We start from the raw sequence: 21,174 nt of genomic DNA on the forward strand, positions 1-21,174 counted from the left end.
CCCATTAGTTCGGCATGGTCCCGAGAGAGGCCAGTATCCGTGTGCTGCCAACGTGGAGGCACTAATGGAGTCTTGGTAATGTAGAGGCTATGTACTGACAGGAGAGGCTGACGCACTCGGCTCTCTTTTCGCAAAAGGATGCTAGTCAGCGGCAAATACACGCACTAGACGCATATCACTAGTACCCTGTGGTATATACCACCAACACACTAATTGTCCAATCAAAATGAACTCAATTGTAGTTCCATATATTTAAAGAAATGTTATTTTCCTTGCGCGATTTTTCTCATTTCCTCTTCTTCTTTTCTCTTAATTTTTGCACCCCTGATTAGGAAATTTTGTGTAATTTGTAGAAATAACCAAGTGTATACAAAGGAACTATTTGATGTTGGTAGCTGAGGTTACTTCCTGGGGTGTACTTTGGCTGTTTACACACATGTGAAAAACACGTGGATTTGAGGGTAGTCTTGTTTGCGGGTAATTTATTTTCGAAAATGCCGCGTAGGGTGGTGTTTTTCTGGTGTCGGCAGACGAGATAGGTAACATAGAACGTTTCTGACTACGTTATTCGGCATCAATTCTGTAAACTGATTTTTAATGAATTTTTTTCCTCTATAGTAATATAAAAAATAGTGAAAATAATTACCGGTGTGATACCTACAGTGTTTACGTTTACCTCTACTTTCATTTTCTTTTAAAGTTGCAGATTATGAATCGCGAACCCGATAAATATTTTATGCAATAATTATATCGACAATTTTATTCGATATGATTCGGGAATAATGCCACAGTAAAGTATTAAATCGTTATTTTATAAAATATGTAGCAATATAGATCTCTAGAAGCATAATCTAAAGTTGACCCGGTCGGATAAAGTAAGTAGCGTAATCAAAGGCCTCTCGAGGTGTATTTCGATTGATTGTGAAATACTTCTCTATATGTGGGGTATATATATAGTCTATACCCGCACAAGTGAACTGTGTACATGTAACGTGTATGGAAAATTAACAGGTATCTTCATTCTCTCTCTCTCTCTCTCTCTCTCTCTCTCTCTCTCTCTCTCTCTCCTCTTTTTCTTCTTCTTCTTCTTCCTTTTTCCGATTTAATTTGATTTAAACTATATTTTATTTATTCGATACATGTATTCCTTTACCTCTTGGTCTTTGATATTCAACCACAGGTAATATTGGGGGATCTAAAGGAAGTAGGGTCTATTACTAAATCAAACGAACTCTCGATCTAATTTAGACGTATCCTGGTATATATATGATGTTAGATGCAACATGATTATAATAATAATAATAATAAATTCTTTTATTTAGACAGGATAGCACAATTAGTACAAATGACTAGTTTACATTGTGATCCTGTATAAAACATATTCACAGACAGATAAATGAGAGAATAGAAAAAAATAGATAACATAATATAAAATATATACATAAAATACACACACGATATCACTGGGGGGACAATAAACATAAACATAAAAAACATAAAAATAAACATTATGCTGACATGCGACTTATTTATTTATGTGAACATGTGAGCTGATTATGTTGACATGCGACTTGTTCATATGAACATATGAGCTGATTATGTTGACATGCGACTTATTTGTCAACATGTGATATGATTACGTTGACATGCGACTTCTTTATGTCAACATGTGAGATGATTATACATTGACATATGACTTATCTAATATTATGTCGACATGCAAGTTACATGTAATTTTAAAAGTAGATATACAACATTTATGAGGACATAAGATTTATTTATGTCAACATGCAAGATAATTAAGTAGACATGCAATTATTAACTTGCATATCGACATAAATAAGTCGCATGTCTGCATATTATTACACGGCATGTTGACATAAATGAATCGCATGTCAACATAATTATGTTACATGACCGATACTTGCATTAGAAAGTGAATTTACCAATATAAAAATCTTATATATTCTCTAAAACGATTGGCAATTTGTTTTTCAAGATAATTATTTTGCATGTTGACATGAATTATCTTGCATGTAGGGGGCAGAAATATGCCACCATACTGATGTTTTACAATACATATGGTTTTTTTCTTTGTAGACAAAACAATCAAATCCAATAAAATATGGCGGGGCGTTTAAATGATAAAAAGGAATTAACAACCGTAGCAAACATTAGAAAATTTAACTTGAATAAGATGGGTTATAAAGACTTAGAGGACTGGTTGAGTGACCCTAATCATGTCTACATAGGGAGGAACATGACTCACTATGTGAAAGGAGCAGTCGGCAGCAAATGGGGAAACCCCTTCAACTCAAAAACGGATGGCAGAGAAGAGCGTGTTCGAATGTACAAAGAGTATATTAAGACGAACAAAGAAATCCGCGAAAACGGGCGAACTTTGTACGATTCGCTGGAAGAGCTGAGGGGCAGGGTGCTGGAGTGCTGGTGTCACCCAGAACGATGTCATGGGCATGCTCTTGTGGAATTGCTAGAGGAAACATCAAAATGATCAAAAACTCTAGACTTGTATGAACACTAAAACTAAGGCTTCTTATGTGTCAGTTCAGCGTCCGGAATGGGTCTCAGAAAGAACGACAAGCTCTGTCATACGGGGATAATGAATTCCCGCTCGTTAGCTACATATTCATGTAATTATATTTCGGCGTGTCCATCTGATATACTCAACGAACATTCGATATCAATGTACATGTATTTAGACATCTATATTATTGTTTTACATAAATATTGTATGTCAATATCATCTAGTTCGTTATAATTCGCGTCAATATCATCTAGTTCGTTTTAATTCACGGTTGTTGTAACTATCTACCACCGCATACTGTTTCTTCAAACATCGAACATATTCAACGATTTTAGTAAACTTGTATGTAGGTTTAAAAAATATATAGAAAATACCTCTGCGTCAATGTAATGAAAACCAGAAAAAATCTAAATCCATGAACAAATGTAGGAACGGATTTCCACGAGGAAATGAGTCTTGTCAAAGTGTAACTTACAATGTATTGTCTTTATTAGCTGAACAGGGCTTCCCATGTACATACTGTAGAGACAGCGGACGTTACCCACTCTTCAAGAAAAACAAAAACAAAACAACAACAACAAAAAAACAACTTATATTTAGAGTAAGTGTGTGATCTTCAATGTACATACATTTTTTTTTTCGCGCAAAAGTTGTCCATACGATGGCGAACAGCCAAAAGAGAGAGAGAACAAGTGTCTCTCAGTTGATGAATCTTGAGTCTTCAATGTGTCGACCAAAAGTAGGTCACCGTGACCTACCTTTGGACAATTACATTTAAAGTTTCAGGTACTATTTGACTTAACATCATCAAACTTTTTTAATTGATGAATCTTGATTAGTGAAATTTTTTGCCTGTTCTACAATGTATCAGAAGAGCAATTCTAGGCCCATGGGCCTTTTGTTTAATGTTTAAAATCAACTTTTGAGGGAAAAGTTGAGGGGCAAAAACACACTTACAAGTATCCCCTTAACATGGAAAAGAGACACTGTGACAAGTCAAATAGTATTCAAATATAGCCGTCAAATTCCAAAAGAAGGCCACAGTGACCTACTTTTTGGTCGACACACTCCAAAGACTCAAGATGCATCAACTGATAGTTTGATAATTGAAGTCAAATAGTCTCTGAAATATTCAGATATAAACGTCAGCTTCCAAAAGTAGGTCACAGTGACGTACTTTTTGGTCGACACACTCTGAAGACTCAAGACCCATCAACTGACAAAGTTTGATGATTGTAAGTCAGATAGTATCTGAAATATTCAAATATAGCCGTCAAAATCCAAAAATAGGTCACGGTGACCTACGTTTTAGTCAACACACTCTGAACACTCAACATGCATCAACTGACAAAGTTTGATAATTGTAAGTCAAATAGCATCTGAAATATTAAAATATAGCCGTCAAATTCCAAAAGTAGGTCACGGTGACCTACTTTTTGGTCATCAAACTATGAAGACTCAAGATGCATCAACTGACAAAGTTTGATTGATTGATTGATGTTTTTCGCCACACTCAACAATTTTTCAGTTATATGGTGGCGCCCAGGTTTTATTGGTGGAAGAGAGAACCCAGATACAATGTAGCTGGGAAGAGATCACCGACCTTCCGAAAGTAAACTGGGAAACTTTTTCACTTACCGGCGCGAGCAGTATTCGAACCCACGCCGACAGAGGTGAGAGGCCGTGTGATTTTGAGCGCGATGCTCTAACCACTCGGCCACGGAGGCCCGACAAAGTTTGATGATCCTAGCTTTCATAGTGTCCAAAATATGCATCTAAAATTGAAAATGTGATATTTGAATGTCTGCTAAATTCAAAAAGTAGGTCACCGTGACCTACTTTTTAAAAATAAATATGTTTCGAGGTCTCTAGACGCATCAAATTACAAGGTTTGATGATTCTAAACCTCTCGGTATCTGAAATAACAACCTAAAATGTATTCATAAATGATTAGCCATAAAATTCAGAAAGTAGGTCATGGTGACATACTTTTCACATAACGCAGTTCAAGGTCCCATGAATCATCAACTGACATCTTTTAATGATCATAGGCTCAAAAGTGTCCAAGATATGCATCAAAATCCATTTGATAATAATTACCTGCGAAATTCAAAAAGTAGGTCACCATGACCTACTTTTGAGCCAACATGATATTGGGTCCTAAGATGCATCAACTGACAAAATTTGATGATCCTAGTCCTTATACTAAACAAAATATCAAAGTTTTAACAAAACAAAATTTAAGGTTAACTTTGAAGTGACCTTGAGACCACATCCTTTGCTCCAGGATGATGCATTGAACAATTTTTTATCTACAACCTATCCTCATCCTTAAGCATAAGTTTGGTGATAATTTGCCCAGTGGTTCTTGAGGTGTTTTTTTTTTTAGCAAACACTACTTTTGTTTGCATTTTCCTAATTATCTCCCCTTGTTAAAGGGTCACAACCCTACTTTTAGTAAAAATTAAAGCCCTTGGGCCAAGGATACCCTGTGACAAATTTGAAAAAAATTGGCCAAGGGGTTCTTGAGATATAGGCCTTTTTCCAAAAATTTGACGCACACCGCACGCCAGACATATGGCCATATGATTAGCTCTTTGAGCCGCTAAAAAGTAAACCTTATCAAAAATCATATACATATAGGTATACAAGGTTGCTTGGATGTTCTAAGGTCGCCATGATTGTGTAGCCCTACACGATTTACACGAAAGATGTCAAATGCCAGGACATTTCGATAGGCTGCATCACCATAATTTGATCCACGTTACAGGGTCTAAGATCGTTTTGGACCCAAACTCGGTGATACCATATATATATTTATTTATGGTTACAATGAGTTTCGGATCAAATCAGGTTAGCCCCTGTGGTCCACGTAACCACAATCAGGTTAGCCCCTGTGGTCCGCGTAACCACAATCAGGTTAGCCCCTGTGGTCCGCGTAACCACAATCAGGTTAGCCCCTGTGGTCCGCGTAACCACAATCAGGTTAGCCCCTGTGGTCCACGTAACCACAATCAGGTTAGCCCCTGTGGCCCGCGTAACCACAATCAGGTTAGCCCCTGTGGTCCACGTAACCACAATCAGGTTAGTCCCTGTGGTCCACGTAACCACAACCGATGTTTGTTTTTTTCAATGCTCCAACTGAACCAATACAAAAATTCAATCCCTTCTTCTTAAGTTTTTTAGACACTCTTCAAGAAATTGCTTCCATTACTTTTAATACATTTATTCATATAAATGTTGAAATTCACGAATAAAAACCAGGGAAATTTCTCCAACAATATGCATCCCGTGATAATTTCCTGCGTGCCTGCCATACTTATCATGCCATGACCCCCCCCCCCCCCCTTCAGAAAATGTAAGTTTGATTTTTATGTAGAAATAGAAAAATCCCACTGCAATACGAAAGCCCATTGAGCTAATCTTCATAGCTAAAAAAATGTTTTTCGCGTTTTAATGCGAAACTTTCGCGAATAAACGCATAACGCAAAACTTTCGCCACTAAACGCGTAGTTTTCGCGTTATAACGCGATACTTTCGCGAATTAACACGAAGATTTTAGGTCATAAAGCGTAGATTATACTTATAAATACTAATTTATGGATTGATTAGGGGGCCAACTTTATGAGGCAGGGGGTCTAAGGGCCGCCAGTGGTGGGTGCCTAAGGTGCGAAGCCCCCGAAAGTCATTTTTACCATTTTCTGTCATTTTTAGTATTAGTCAAAATTAATAAAATGACGCAAATTTTAAGGGTTTCTGGAAAAAAATGTACGTCCTCCCAATAAAAGTAATTCAATAAATAAAAAAATGTTGCCACTTATTTCTCCGAGAAAGGAAGAAATTAGTGCTTCTTTTATCGTTTACACTTTTCTAGACAAGAGACCACGATTTACCTTAAATTTGAATGGGGGGTGGGGGGGGGGGTTAAAGTTTCGCGTTATAAGAATTCTTTTTTTCCAGCTACGAAAATGAGCTCAATGAGCTTTCGTACTGCAAGCATCTTCGTGTAGTGCAGATTAATCGAGTTTGCCAATACCATATTTCCAGGTCATAGCATTGTCACAGAGCTTGCACGCAACTACTGTCTACTTAGGGGTGAGATCAAAAGTTCAATGTCTGACGGAAATTCAAGTTCACAGTCTTCACCAATGCCCCTCTCCCTTAAAATTAATATGACGAATGGTTGAAACTAATATTCAAAACACACGAGTATAAATAACGATCTGTATATTACGGAAGTATATTAAGGCCGCAGCAGTATCTTTTTTTAAGTTTGTTATAACAAATTAATAACTTTGTTATAACAGATTAAACATTTGTTATAACAGATTATTAATTTGTTATAACAGATTAATAATTTGTTATAACAGATTATTAATTTGTTATAACAAATTACTAATTTGTTATAACAAATTACTAGTATATAACGAATTAGAAATAACAGATTAGTAATTTGTTATAACAAACTAAAAAAAGATACCGCTGCGACCCTAATATGCTTCCGTAGTATATACTTTTTCTACTGTTTAATCTGACAAATGAAAGTGAACATTAATTTTAGTAATAGCATGTATTTTTAACGGCTTTTTCCACTAAATAGTGTAACCGATGTCGGATGACAGAAACTTACAGGAGTTTTTAACCCCCACCCCTTGAATTTAGATGTTTATCCAACATCGATCTTTTTATCTCGTCCCTTAGATGCTGCATCTGAACTCTTTATTATCATAAAATGCTGCATGGCAGCTCATCAAACATGGCACAGATGTTTCCCTCTGGTCCTGATTGAAAGCACCTTTAGAGAGATAGAGCCTCAAACATTGATGTAGCCAAGAGAATTTCAACTTCTGCTGAAACTATACAGGTAGTATATATGTAGTATGTACGATTCTTTACAGGTTTCTTTCCCCTCTGCAGAAATAGAAATACCTGGTAATATGGCCAATCAAAACCCATCATAGCTACGTTGGAGTCAATACATCCCCCCCCCCCCCCCCCCCCCCCCATCAATTTCTTAAAGATTACGTCCCAAAATACAACAATATATAATGCATATGGTTATTTTGTCACAACTCGGTAACTTCCGAGGGCTTAGCTCGCTGGGCCCCATCATACAACTGTGGGCTTCAAGACTGCTACCAGCATTTTATTGCACCTGGCCCCTGATTCAGAAGTCTCTAGATCTGCTGCTCAAAATTTAGGGGTTTCATAGGCAGCCAAAGTAACTTTGAAGAAGTCACTTAAAAATATTAAAAATATACTAAATTTCGTAAGGAGGTACTCTACATTGTCATGATGCCTGACTTCCTTCTAAAACAGGGATGAAAATATAAATATCAACAATATTTGTCTATGCAATTAAAATATCATTGCCCAGCTAAGTAGCTCCGTAGGTTAGCATGTCGACTGCTGAATTGTAGACCGAGGGTTCAGTCCAGCTGGGTTTTAAATTTTTTCAGATTGATTTCTACTAAAACTGCATTTTTTGACTAAATAAAGTGAATTTTGAAAGTTAACAATTTCAAAATATTGTTGTAAATATCCTCCACTTTTCATCCAAACCAAATTTCTCACGTGTAGCATTCCTCCTTAACATACAGCTTTGATCCAGAGAGATCAATTTAAAGACTATTATGTCTAGTAGATAAAAGAAGGAAGGGCACACAGATAAAGTGTTTTTACTGGTGCTCTGTCTACAAAGATATGTATAAGTAACAATTATTATCACATCATCACTTTCTACAGTTAGCAGTTTCTATAATTATCAATATACATGATAATTGTGATTTAGAGTCTCAGTGCAGATGGAACAATAAAGATTTCATTCTTATTTTGCTAACAATACAAAATGCAGCATTTCATCGTCACATTAACCATGTTGAATTGAAATTACTACGTACAGATGTTCTTTCCCACACTGACAAGAAAATATTCCATCATATACAGTAAATGGCAAAAATAAGTTTTATAAAAGCAGCATCATTCATACCAGATGAAAAATCTAATTTCAATATGAAATAATTTATACAGAAAAAGAATGAAGTAAAACAAAAATTACTTCAGCTTCTCCATACATGCTAATGAAAAAGTCGAAAAGTGATACGCTGTATACACATACAAAATGCACAAAGTACACTGAATACTACAGCACTCCTTTTCTTGTAAACACATTTTTGATTTTATAAACATACTGATCTAAAATGAACAAAAGAGCCCACATAAAAACAACTTCATAGAGAACTCGGTTCATGAACACAAACTCAGCAGGATTTGTAAGAGGTACTGGTGCAAACATTTAGACACTACAGCTATTACCACATAATCTCTACCTATTCATTTTCAGGGGAGAACCCTGTACTGTGCACATACTTTTTTCCCGTGCGGTTAACAGTTTGCCAATTTGCTTTCCCTGTTCAAAACTCCCAGGAATGTGTGTAACTCATTCTACATGTATATTTATTAAAGTATTACAGATCACAGCTAATCTGCTGATAAGAAAATCCTGTGTAAACGTTTAGAATGTGGATACAGCAGAAATATGTAACTGGTCAGGGAAAATTACACCTACTGTACCGGTGATATCGTAACTCCTTAATCTGAATTTCAATACAGATCCATACCATTAAATCCATCCAATTAAAAAAAAAAAAACAACCACACTGTCTTGGATTTGGGTGCAAAAAGAGCAAATACAACAACACACACTGATGAAGTTTAATTAAGAGGAGTTTCTGAGTACACAGCGACTGCATTTCAGCATCAAATATGGGAGAATTTCTGAATAAAACTCCGCAATACAATGAAGCAGTGGATCAAACTGTATGTATTGCAGCATACAACATACAATTTCATTACTTGTTCAATTCAATATCACAGCTGACTGTAAATTTTTTTTTATGTGGTTTCATCTTTTTTCTGTTGAACACCAATTTTCAATGCTTTGGTGGTTGTGCCAGATTATGATCAACATAGCACAATTTTTGCTCAGAAAGAAAATACAAATAGCAGCTTTCCACGAAGGAACACATTAACAAAACTGTAATGTTGTTTTACTTTTGCTTTTTTTTTTTAAAATAAAACAATTCCACAAATTCTAATGCCCATGAAAATGGATGAAACCAACAGTATTAAAAAATATATATATTTCACTTGCATGAAATATTTTCACATAATTTGGTGTCAAATAAATTCAGATAGATATCATTCTGCATTTTTCATGAAATATGGTCTTTCCTATTTATAGTGATTAAATATCCCACTTGCTCTCTCAGAATGTATATACATGTATATGAAATATCTATGCATTTGTATAAATGTTCACTTGCATTCACACTACTGACTAGTTAGTACATGTATGTACTGTCTATTTAGTGTACACTTTCAAAGCATCCCTGAGAACAGCAATGGTGAAGTCAACATCATCTTTCGAGATACACATAGGTGGTTTGATTCGAAGAACCTGAAAAAAAAAATGTATAAACAGATTTTCGTGAATTCTGTTTCTTTATTTCTGATTCATTTTGGAGATGGTAAAGATCATAGGATGTGTCATGATCTTAACCCAAGGTCATTTGGAAAAGGTCAAAGTTACTAAAATAAAATTATCAAAGATTCTTGTTCAGACCAAATATGAGTAGCAAATAAAATTTAGCTGCTCATACTTTACCTAGAAGTAGATCCTAGCATCAGTTCATTCAAAGTTTAAATATTCAGAAGAAAGAGTACAAATATTTGTATGGATAACATCTTTGGAGCAGAGAAGCTTTACACAATTGTATGAGTACTGTGTATATGACCCCTGAACGAAGTTTGTTCATAGAGGGTCTCAGGTGTGTCATGGTCTTCATTCAAGGCCATTAGAAAACAAGAGGTACTGTGAGCAATGCTCACTAAGAATACCCCCCGCTTACCCCAATCTCCCAAAGGGTGTTGGTAATAGGTATAAACTACCTCTTTTCTGAGTGTAAAAAACAAATGGCATGACAAACCGAACCATATTGCTACTTCAATGTCCAGTGTGCGTGACCTTTGACCTTTTGACCCCAAAATCGATAGGGAACATCTTCATCCCATGGGTAGTCCATATATATGATATGGTGACGGTAGGTGGAAAGGATAATGCTTTAGAGCCCGGAAACCATTGCGTCTACAGACTGACGGACAGACAGACGGACAACCTGATTCCAGTATACCCCCCCCCCCCCCACAACTTGTTGCGGGGGGTATAATAAGGCCAAGGCCATAGGAATGACAGGATGAAATTTTTCTTTGAAAAATAGTTTTGATATGCAAAGATTATAATCTCCAAGAAAAAGTTAATAATAAAGAGTCTATGTGTAAGAATGTGGCATTGAAATGTGCCATATTTCAAATATGCCCAGTTTGGATGTCTTCCTGGGTCTCCGGATTTCAACCTTTATTAATAAAAGGTATGAAAATAAGCATACCTTTCTTCAATCTTCTATAATCAAATTCACCATGATAGCATATTACTTAATACATGACAAATCTTACATTTCCATATATTCCTCCTTTTCCAACCAAAACTCCATATTCTCTCAAATGTTCCCAGATCTTGTTTACAGCTTCTACTGGTAATGGTGTGATGTTTTCCTGAAATGAGGAAATTTTTATGAAATTTATTTCCAAAAAGGTTTAAAACATCAAACCTTTAATTTCTGTTTATTCATCATCAAAGAGTCATCCTCCGAAAGTCAGCACTTTCTCGAGATACATCATGATAAAGAACAGCTTTGGGAAACTTCCTGCCTAAGCAGTCGCCAATCCACTCTTCACACCTCTTAGATCCACCTCATATAAAGATTTATCACGCCTCAGACAAAATTGTTGAAATCTGATTGGTCAGATCTTGGTCACATGACGCCGTGAAAAAAACCGTATCATGCGAGTAAAATCCGTATTGGGCGAGTAATTTTATTTATCGTCGGGTTCGACTTGCAGCCGTTTCAAAAGGAAAGACATTTGACTAAGTTGTATGATATAGACCCCCACATATACAGTTAGAGGTCTTCGACGTGATAAATTCGTTACACAGTCAGTTAGTGACCTGATACGGAAAAATACATGGTGTGAAAAGAAAACCCGTATCGGGCTCGGCGACACCATGTATTTTTCCGTATCAGGTCACTAACTAACTGTGTAACTAATAGTATCCCCCTCGCCCACTGATTGAAGTTACAATAGTTCTTACCCTCTCTTGGACTAGCTCCACACCAATCATTAAGCCTTTCCCTCGGACATCACCGATTATTTCGAATTCGTCCATCAGTTTCCTGAGTTCCAAAATGAAGTAGGTACCAGTCTTGGCAGCATTTTCCTGTATCTTTTCTTCCTCAATTACCTGTGTATTATCAAAACGAAACCTACATAAGCCTTGATAGTCACCGAGTAACATGCACCAAATGATTAACTGTACAGTTCTCTCTCCACAATGTGATTATGATGTCTAAACCAGAATTCTGTCAATACTATAGCCCTACTGGTTGGGTCTTTAAAATCACCCACCCACAAAATCATGCATCTCTAAAAATCAACACATGGAATTTGTATGTAATCTTTGTGTGTAGAGTCAAAAATGCCTGTTCATAAACTAAGTGATGCAAAAAAAAAAAAAAATTTCATTTCTCAGGCAATGCTGCATTAGGTTGAAAGTTGTTTAATGACAAATTGCAGAGAGGAACAACTCAATTTCTCTCTCTCAAAGTTTACAAATAAGCTAATTCAGGGAATTATATTATTATGATAATCATTCAAACAGTCTGATTGCTTGATATGACCAACTTAGCCCAACCCTGAAGCCTGAACCCTAAACCCAAGGGTCATGAATTTTACTATTTTTGGTAGAGGCTTCAGCTAACAGTTTGATTGCTTGATGTACAGAGGTAAATAAGAAGTTTTTCTAAGATAAAATGCATTTTCAATATATGACCAACTTAGCCCTACCCTGGGGCCATGGATTTCTAAATTTTGGTAGAGGGTTCATGGCTATAATCATGTAAACAGTTTGACTGCTTGATGTCCAGGAGTAAAGAAAATTTTTGAAGATTGTATTAATTTTGATGGTACTGTTAACACCCCTCAGGCCTCAGGGTCCATGACATTCAAACTGTTTGTTTCCTTTTAATCAAAGATGCTATATACCAAAATTGGTAAGAATTGGTTGAGCCGTTGAAGTGAAAAAGCTGAAAATGTTCAAAAGTTTATGACTGACGACAGATAAAAACAGATAGCAGTAGGTCATCTGCATAATTCATGTGACCTAAAAAGGAGGGCAGCTTCTGATTTGTAGGATTTAGTTAACTCTCTTATCAATTTTCTAAAGAAGAATTTCTGGTTTGTAGGTTTTCATCGATCTGATTACAATGGCAAATAGTATGATTGAATTTCTAATTTTATATTTAAAGTTTATTATTATTCTTGTGAAAACATAAACCCATGGTCTTTAAAGTAAAATGTATTCAACGCTGGTTGTAAGGAAGGGGAGGGGGGCTAGTTTTACAGTATAAAACTGTTTAATATGTTGTATGAATTGTGACTTTGACCTTTAACCTTTAGATTTCAAAATCAATTTTCTCATCAATTTTCTAATGGTATACAGATGCATCATCTCTAGCAGTGGGTTTTTTCCCCCCTTATATAACTGGTACTGATAAACGGTACCATTCCCAATGCCAAATACTATAAATTTTTCCCAATATTAAGTCTAAAAAATGCCCAGTAAAAAACAGTTAAGTCTTTGTACATCAAACCTTGTAATTTGCTTTACATGAAACATTGTACAAGTTAACTAATTTATTCACTTCCTCTCAAACAGTGAAATAGAAGGTAGAGATGAATAAAATGGTGTTTATTTGTACCATTGTAAACACTGAATACTTGACTATTTTCAAAATATTGTTTATTCAGAGTTCAATGTTTAGGAGTCAAGAAGCTTTCTTTTAAAAGATGTCATTTTATATGAATCAAATAGAACCCCTACAATTGGGGGCCATGAGTTTCACAATTTTGACAGAGATCTCCTCGTTCATCAGATATCTGCACACAGTTTAGAGGAAGCTTTTTAAAGATCGCATAATTTTACGAGATTTTGGTCCCACTTCTCTCCATCCTTGGGGTACTAACTAAAGCCATGTTCCATTTATCATTTTTTTTTAAAATAACAGACTGAAACTTCCTTATCCAACATGGGTGTGACTGTAACACGGGAAAGACTTAATTTTGACACGTCATAATATCTTTAATTATGCCTTCTTAAAACCTGAATTACAAGGTTTATCTGTGGTTTATACTCTAGATCCTGGCCTTTCATGACACTTTCATATTGATAAGAGTAACAATCACTGTAGAAGTTTTTAGGGTATTTGCTTTGCTCCAGTGAGGACTTACATCTAGTACCGCCGATCCCACAGCACAAGCAAGAGGATTCCCTCCATACGTGTTAAAATGCAGGGCTTTAGCCATAGACAAAGCAATTTCAGGGGAGGTAACCACTGCTGCCAAGGGGAAACCATTACCAATGCCCTTTGCCATTGTAACTGCAACCAAAGAGTATGATTTATTATATTCATTTTGATTTAATAGTCTTTCTGTATTATAAGATAGCTGTTGGTGTTTTTACCAGCATTTAAAATTGGGAATTTTTTTTTTCAACTTGCATCTACACTGTACACACATTTTGTATCATAAACACCAAAAAGGCCCATGGGCCACATCGCTCACTTGGGCCCATATTTAAAGATTTTCCCTACATATTCACATGTAAAACTTTGATCCCCTATTGTGGCCCCATCCTACCCCGGGGCATGGCATGGCATGATTTTAACAAACTTGAATCTGCACTATATCAGGAAGCTTTCATGTGAATTGTACTTTCCTGGCCCAGTGGTTCTTTATTGAAAAGATTTTTAAAAAGATTTTCCCTATATATTCGCATGTAAATCTTTTATCCCCTATTGTGCCACCATCATACCACCAGGGGCCATGGTTTTAACAAACTTGAATCTGCACTATGTCAGGAAGCTTTCATATAAATTCCAGCTCTTCTGGCCCAGTGGTTTTTGAGAATTTTAAATGACCCCACCCTATTTTTGCGTTTTTGTAATTATCTCCCCTTTGAAGGGGGCATGGTCCTTCATTCAACAAATTTGAATCACCTTCACCCAAAGATGCTTTTTCTTAACTTTGGTCGAAAATGGCTCTGTGCTTCTGGAGAAGAAGTAGAAAAAGTGACAAGTTTACAGACAGACGGACGGACAGACGATGGACAACAGGTGATCAGAAAAGCTCACTTGAGCTTTCAGCTCAGATGAGCTAAAAACTATTAGATGATCTTACCAATGTCTGGAACAACGCCATGGTTTTCAAATCCCCAAAAATGTTCACCTAGCCTACCAAATCCTGTCTGGACCTGAAAAGGAATTAAAATGATTTCTCTCTCAACAGTGACATGTACCAACTACAACAAAAATACACCAGGTCACTATTCCCAGGTATCTGTTCACTGTTGATCAAGCCTCTTTTTACAGAAAAAGATGGACAAAAAGCCAAGATGAAATGGGGAAAACAAGAGCAAATCACCTAGCTCTTACAGGGATAAAGACTTGTCTGGGACCCTATGATTGTAAATCTATAAATCCTTAATGAGGACTTGCTCCGACTTTTCTGTCATGGAATGAAATCTGCACTACATAATATTATCAATGAAATTAATTTTTAAGATTCACTATAAATCAATTTGTTATTCCAATGGTTCTTTTAATATAACACAAATGTACATCATTTGTACATAAAGTTTTCTCATCTAGTCACATAAAATTTGATTTATAAAAAGACTGCAGATTTTTCAGACTTACTAGTGCAGTACTTAGGACTTATCTAATGGCAGAAAAGGCCGATACCCTAGGATGAAAACACTATGGATATTGTAACGAATTTCATGATGTCGATCTACAACTTGCCATATATATATAGAAATATACTACGTATATATAGTTTCTTTTTACATGTACATGTACCAAGAACTGTGTGTCAATAATTCAATGTTTGTACCTGTTTATGATCCCATTATCACAGAATTTCTTGCAGTGGGGTTATATTTACCCTGTATTATTCACTACTTGTACTTTCACATTGCTTTGTTCCGGTTGCACAGTTATGTAATAATTTGTACTCTCGTAGTCGAGTCAACCTACTGTTTTTCGCTGATATCGGGATTGGTCATTCGATGTTAAATTAGGTCGTATCTATAGATGCTTGTCACTTTTCGGCTGTCTTCTATCTAATTTGGACGTGCGACATTTTAATTAGATCGAGATCTTACTCTGCTATCAAGATCTGAATTATCGTTGAAATTGAACAAACCCCCACAGTTGTGAAAACCAAAATCCCTGCAATATTTCTTTATCCATGTTTAATTTTGTATATACATGTATATCAATTCGCATGTGATAAAGTATAGAAATAGAGACGAGTGATCTTTGTACAGTATAATCTGTCTAAACCGGTTATGTGTGGTTCCAAAGAAATTGGCCGGTTTGAACAGAGTCCTGAGTGCAGAATGTTGACAAGAATGAGAGTTGCTTCCCTTGTATTCACTATCTATGCATACGTGTGTAATGATTGCTAACGTTTTATTATAATATTATCACAAAAGAATTCAAAATGTAAAAACATAAATGTCAATGTTTTATTGTCGTGCTCATTTGAAAAAGTTTCAATTTTTATTAAACAGTTTGAAATCTGGGAATTATTCGTGCAATTTTCTGTTGGTAAATTGTCAATTTCGTCTACATCATCGCCGTTATCAAGTGCTACATTATGTACGTTCGCCAAGTTTGTGTTGTGTTCGTCTAAAATTTGTCTTTTCCAGCTTTCATTGTAAATGTATCGCTTTCAACTCTCTCAATTTGTGAAACAGAAACTGATGTAATGCCAAGTGATCGATCGGACATGGCGAGTTGTGCTAACTAACTGCATATCATCAGTGTCTGACTCGCAGTAGAGTTCCGAGAAGTCCACGAGGGGAAACCCTGCTTTTGGAAAACATAATGGGATTGTTGCCGATTTTGTTTCATTCCAAGAATGTATCAAATTCATCGATTAATTGAACTTTGTCTTCTAATGTAAATTCTCGTCTCTGTCGTTAGGGAGAGGGTGCCATTACCTCGTGCGTGGTGCTGTCATAATTGAAAAGTGTACCCCCTAAAAATCAGGTTTTATTTTAAACTGATTGCACTCATCGCCAGTTGCACTCTTTTACTTCCCTGTGGCTTCCCTTGAGACACCCTTTGTGTACACCGCGTGTGATCGACCGAATACCGACAGGTTGGTCATCGTGGGGTGTTTGGTTTAAATGCGATAATTAGAGCTAATTACGAGCAGTTGGGACCTTGTGTACACCGAATACAATTAGGGTGGTGTATCATCGAGTGGCCGGTTTAAACAGGATAATTAAAGTAAATTGATAGCAGTTGGGACTGTGTAAGCCGGCCGATATACAGAATACGCAGTATCCGGAGTACAGGGAATTATTAATAAAGGATTTGTTAAAGAAATGTTAGAGACTATATTTTGTGGCCGGAATTGACAGAGCGCCGGAGTACTCAGAGGCCGGTTTGGACAAATTATACTGTACATGTTTAGAGAATATATTATCTGCTTGTCCTAAAAGTATTCTTAGTTAGTGTATAGAGAGTCCTTAAATATATAAATCGTACCTCTGTTCCTGAGAGGATTAAAAACAATTTTCCTATATTCCTATGTAAAACTTTAAAACTCTATTGTAGCTCCATGGGTCATGGTTAAAAAATAGATATGCATAACTGCAGTTTAGATATTATTGTATTTTAGTAAACAATTTTGGTGATTGATTTATTCAGAGAAAGTGCCTTATACAGACACATAATTCAGAATATTAAGGAATGCACTCAAAAATCCCAAAGTACAAAATAACATGGTTTTACTTTTTTGCTCCAAAATAAAATTATTCAGTTCAATTGGTTTATTTTATGCCAATTTTTTTCTGGGTAAGGCATGATGCCCATATAAATTTCAGCCAAAAATTCCAAATATTGACTGGAAAAGGGTTGAAATTGGGATACTGTACAATTGCTGGTTTTAGTATTTACAATTCTGCTTGTGAAGATTGATTCAGTAATAAAAGTGTCATTGATCACCATTATTTTCTATGATAAATTGCCACATTTGCTAGTTTCTGGCTTTAGTCCTTTTGATAAAAAAAGGTCAGATCTACATTAAAAGAATCTGACATGTATAGGCAACCTGTATTAAGAGACCACCTGTCATATATGACCTTTTTTCAATTCTCCGTTGGACGGTCTCTTAATACAGGTTTGACTGTATATGTGATGACTATACATTTCTATACTTTTTTTTTTTTTTTTAATTTTTTTTTTTTTTTTTTTTAATACATTTCTATACTACTGACTCTGTAAACTCACATGAAACAGCACAATGTCTTACCTCATCAGAGATACAAATTCCACCATTACTTCTGACCATGTCAAAAGCCTTTTTCAAGAAATTCTTGGGGAACTGTGTGGTTCCACCTACTCCCTATAAATGAAATACAGATTCTGATAATAAAATACCTGGTAAACAGCATCATCAGATACCCACAGCCAATCTCACCTTCTACTCACCATGATGAGTAGAAGACGAGATCATCAGTGGGTGTCCGACGACGGCTAAACAGTAAATTTACCTTTTCTTAACTCGGAATACTCTTTAGAGCAGAAAGATAAACATGTGAATTATGTTAAACATGTTTAGTATGAAATGCCAAAAAGTTGAATTGACTTTCTTCGACATTACTGTGGAATCATTTAAATTTATGGGGGCTAATTTTCATGGGTTGCAAAGATTTTACATTTTTGTTTAGATGCAACTTCGTGGATATGGTTTTGGTACCTTGAAACATCACATAAAGTTTGTATTTCGCTGTGGCTTGGAATTCATGGGATAGAGGTACCCACGAAAATTGAGCCCCCACAAAATTGAATGATTCCATAGTCATTCATAAGCATGATACATTGATACCTGAATGGATTCTGCAAAGAATGCCCCACATTTGTCTTTTGGCATGGAGAACCTAAGCACATCCTCTAATTGTTCAGCATATTTTTCTCCAGCCTGACACTCTCCAGGTCCACAGGAACAAGATCTCAGGGTCTGCAAATCAAATTACTCATAAAACATAGGTTTACAAGAATAGGACTTCGACGTCTACAAACACATAGAACACACAAATAGGTCCACATGTGCAATAATTCAGGGTCTCTAAACAAAGCCAAAAAAACGGTGTGGTTCCAATTACATGATTTTCAAAAATAGGGTAGCAAGGTCGAGATATTTGTTGTTGTTGACAAGCAGATGACAGGAGGCCCATGGGCCACATCACTCACGTGAATCACTCTGGTCCATATTCAAAGATTTTCCCTATATATTCACATGTAAAACTTTGATCCCTATTCCAAAGCATACCCCCGGGGGCCATAATTTTAACAAACTTGAATCTGCACTATTTCAGAAAGCTTTCATGTAAATGTAAACTTTTCTGGCCCAGTGGTTTTTGAGAAAAATTTTAAATGAACCAATCATATTTTTGCATTTTTGTGATTCTCTCCCCTTTGAAGGGTTCATGGCCCTTCATTTAAAGAAACTTTAATCATCTTAACCCAAGGATGCTTTGTGCCAAGTTTGGTTGAAATTGGCCTAATTGTTCTGAAGAAGATGAAAATGTGAAAAGTTTATGACAACGCCAACAATGACTATGATGCCGATGACGGACAATGGAAAGTTTTGATCAGAAAAGTTCACTTGAGGTTTCGGCTCAGGTGAGCTAACAATTCATTCTAAGAAACTTGCAGTTTCAAAATAACAATTCATTCTCAGGAATACTCGGCTTAAGACAACTCATTCTTAGAAACAGTCGTGAAATTATTTACGCTGTGTTACATCACAGTACAGTCTGATAAAAGCATTATCAAGAAATTATTTTGCATTTAACATTGAGGAATATGATAAGTATTTAAATCAACTCGTTCAAGGTCACATGCTCTTTACAGGGTTAACAGCATCCATAGAAAATTTTCATTGAGGTCTGTAAAGTACAGCATTGTAATCCTTTAATGTCCTTTGGACACTGTACCTGTGATGGGGAATCTCTACAGTTAGCGCCTCCCCAAGGACCTCTGTAAGGATCTGGGTTCATGGACTACAAATAAAACAGTCTCATGAACACATTATACAACTGTTGTTGGGATTTAGGGTAATATCATTGACTGCTCAATAGTATATTTCACATGTTGACTGATTGGCTACATGGAATATGTTACTAAATTAACAATCAATATAATTGTTTGCCTTCATAATGTTGAGAGTTTTACTTATTTTTACTTGATGTGGCATGATGAGAATGGTGAATGTATCATTCCTGATAGAAACAGATTCTGTACAAACTAAAAATTAATGTTCTCCATTTCCTTTACGGATAAAATGTACATGCTTGAAAAGTTCCTTTGCCATTTCAATCAAGATGGAACCCTCCTCCTATGAGAATTAACCGAATCAAATTGATTTGAATTTCAGTAGAGGCCCAATTCATCAATATCTCATAAGAATCATTTACACAAGCACTTAAACTTTGGTATCTCAAACAAAGATATTTTGAATTCCATCGATACATCGAAGGAAATTGAAAGTCCCAATTACATATTCTTTCCTATATATCAGCATGTAAAACTTTGATTCCCTATTGTGGCCCCACACTACCCCCAGGGTCGGGACCATGATTTGTTCCAACTGGAATCTACTCTATGCCAGGAAGCTTTTTTCTGTCGTTTAAGTTTGAGATAACAAGGTTTCAGTAGCAGCGTACCAGTACGTATGTACTTAGTGGATCCTTTTAGAGACACCTCTTTAATCATGTTAACTGTAATTGATTTTTCTTGATGAAGTAATTAATTTTCCCTTTCCTCCCTTTGACTTTAAAATGATTATCTAAAACAATTCAAATTATAAACAAGTGATGGATTGTTTTCAGAGGGGAGTTTGTATGAACTCCTGGAACCCCCTTGGCTATAGGTACGAGAGGTATTTATATTTTAGAATCTTTGGTGAAATGTCATAAGCCTGCTGAATCATGATTTGCTAAAGTACATACATATATATATTGTAAAGGTCACAATTTTTACACCCTTAAATCTACATGCATTCAGACAATTTTAGGACAGAGATTACTTTCCTCAGCAAAAACTTGGACAGATTAGATGCTAATAACTCAAATAAAGTGTTTAGACTAATGAATGATTGATTGATTGTATCTTCCTTAACGTCTCTCGAGAGAATTTTTCACTCATATGGAGACGTCACCAAGACCGGTGAAGGGCTTCAAATTTAGGTCTTTGCTCGGCGCTTATGGCCATTGAGCAGTGAGGGTTCTTTAGTGTGCCACACCTACTGTGACATGGGACATTTGTTTTTAAGGTCATCTCCGAGGACCCATGACATTCACACCTGATGCCGAGCGTTTGGCGATGGAACTGTCACTACCTGTATTAACGACTAAGGTCTGTCACGGCCGGGATTAG

The 21,174-nt window shown here is 36.0% G+C and overlaps 1 protein-coding gene and 1 long non-coding RNA gene across 3 annotated transcripts in view; one reads left to right on the plus strand and one right to left on the minus strand.

Moving 5' to 3' along the window:
* Nucleotides 1–683: 683 nt before the first annotated feature.
* On the plus strand, nt 684–2,759 carry LOC130051307 (uncharacterized). The gene is made up of 2 exons (XR_008799747.1): nt 684–1,011; nt 2,101–2,759. It is a non-coding gene; the product is annotated as an uncharacterized LOC130051307 (long non-coding RNA).
* A 5,448-nt stretch (nt 2,760–8,207) lies between these two features.
* Nucleotides 8,208–21,174, minus strand: part of LOC125667419 (alanine--glyoxylate aminotransferase 2, mitochondrial-like) — a 25,455-nt gene continuing 12,488 nt past the window's right edge. For both annotated transcript variants that reach the window (XM_048900927.2, XM_056153202.1), the window contains 8 exons: nt 19,734–19,799; nt 18,623–18,754; nt 18,047–18,139; nt 14,900–14,972; nt 13,952–14,100; nt 11,757–11,906; nt 11,060–11,158; nt 8,208–10,004 (listed from right to left, as the gene is read on the minus strand). In XM_048900927.2, the coding sequence (XP_048756884.2) occupies nt 9,909–10,004; nt 11,060–11,158; nt 11,757–11,906; nt 13,952–14,100; nt 14,900–14,972; nt 18,047–18,139; nt 18,623–18,754; nt 19,734–19,799 (858 nt within the window). In that variant the 3' untranslated portion in view covers nt 8,208–9,908. The remainder of the gene's footprint in view (nt 10,005–11,059; nt 11,159–11,756; nt 11,907–13,951; nt 14,101–14,899; nt 14,973–18,046; nt 18,140–18,622; nt 18,755–19,733; nt 19,800–21,174) is intronic.

This window comes from Ostrea edulis, chromosome 1 (assembly GCF_947568905.1).
Source record: "Ostrea edulis chromosome 1, xbOstEdul1.1, whole genome shotgun sequence".
NCBI classification, from domain to species: Eukaryota; Metazoa; Mollusca; class Bivalvia; order Ostreida; family Ostreidae; genus Ostrea; species Ostrea edulis.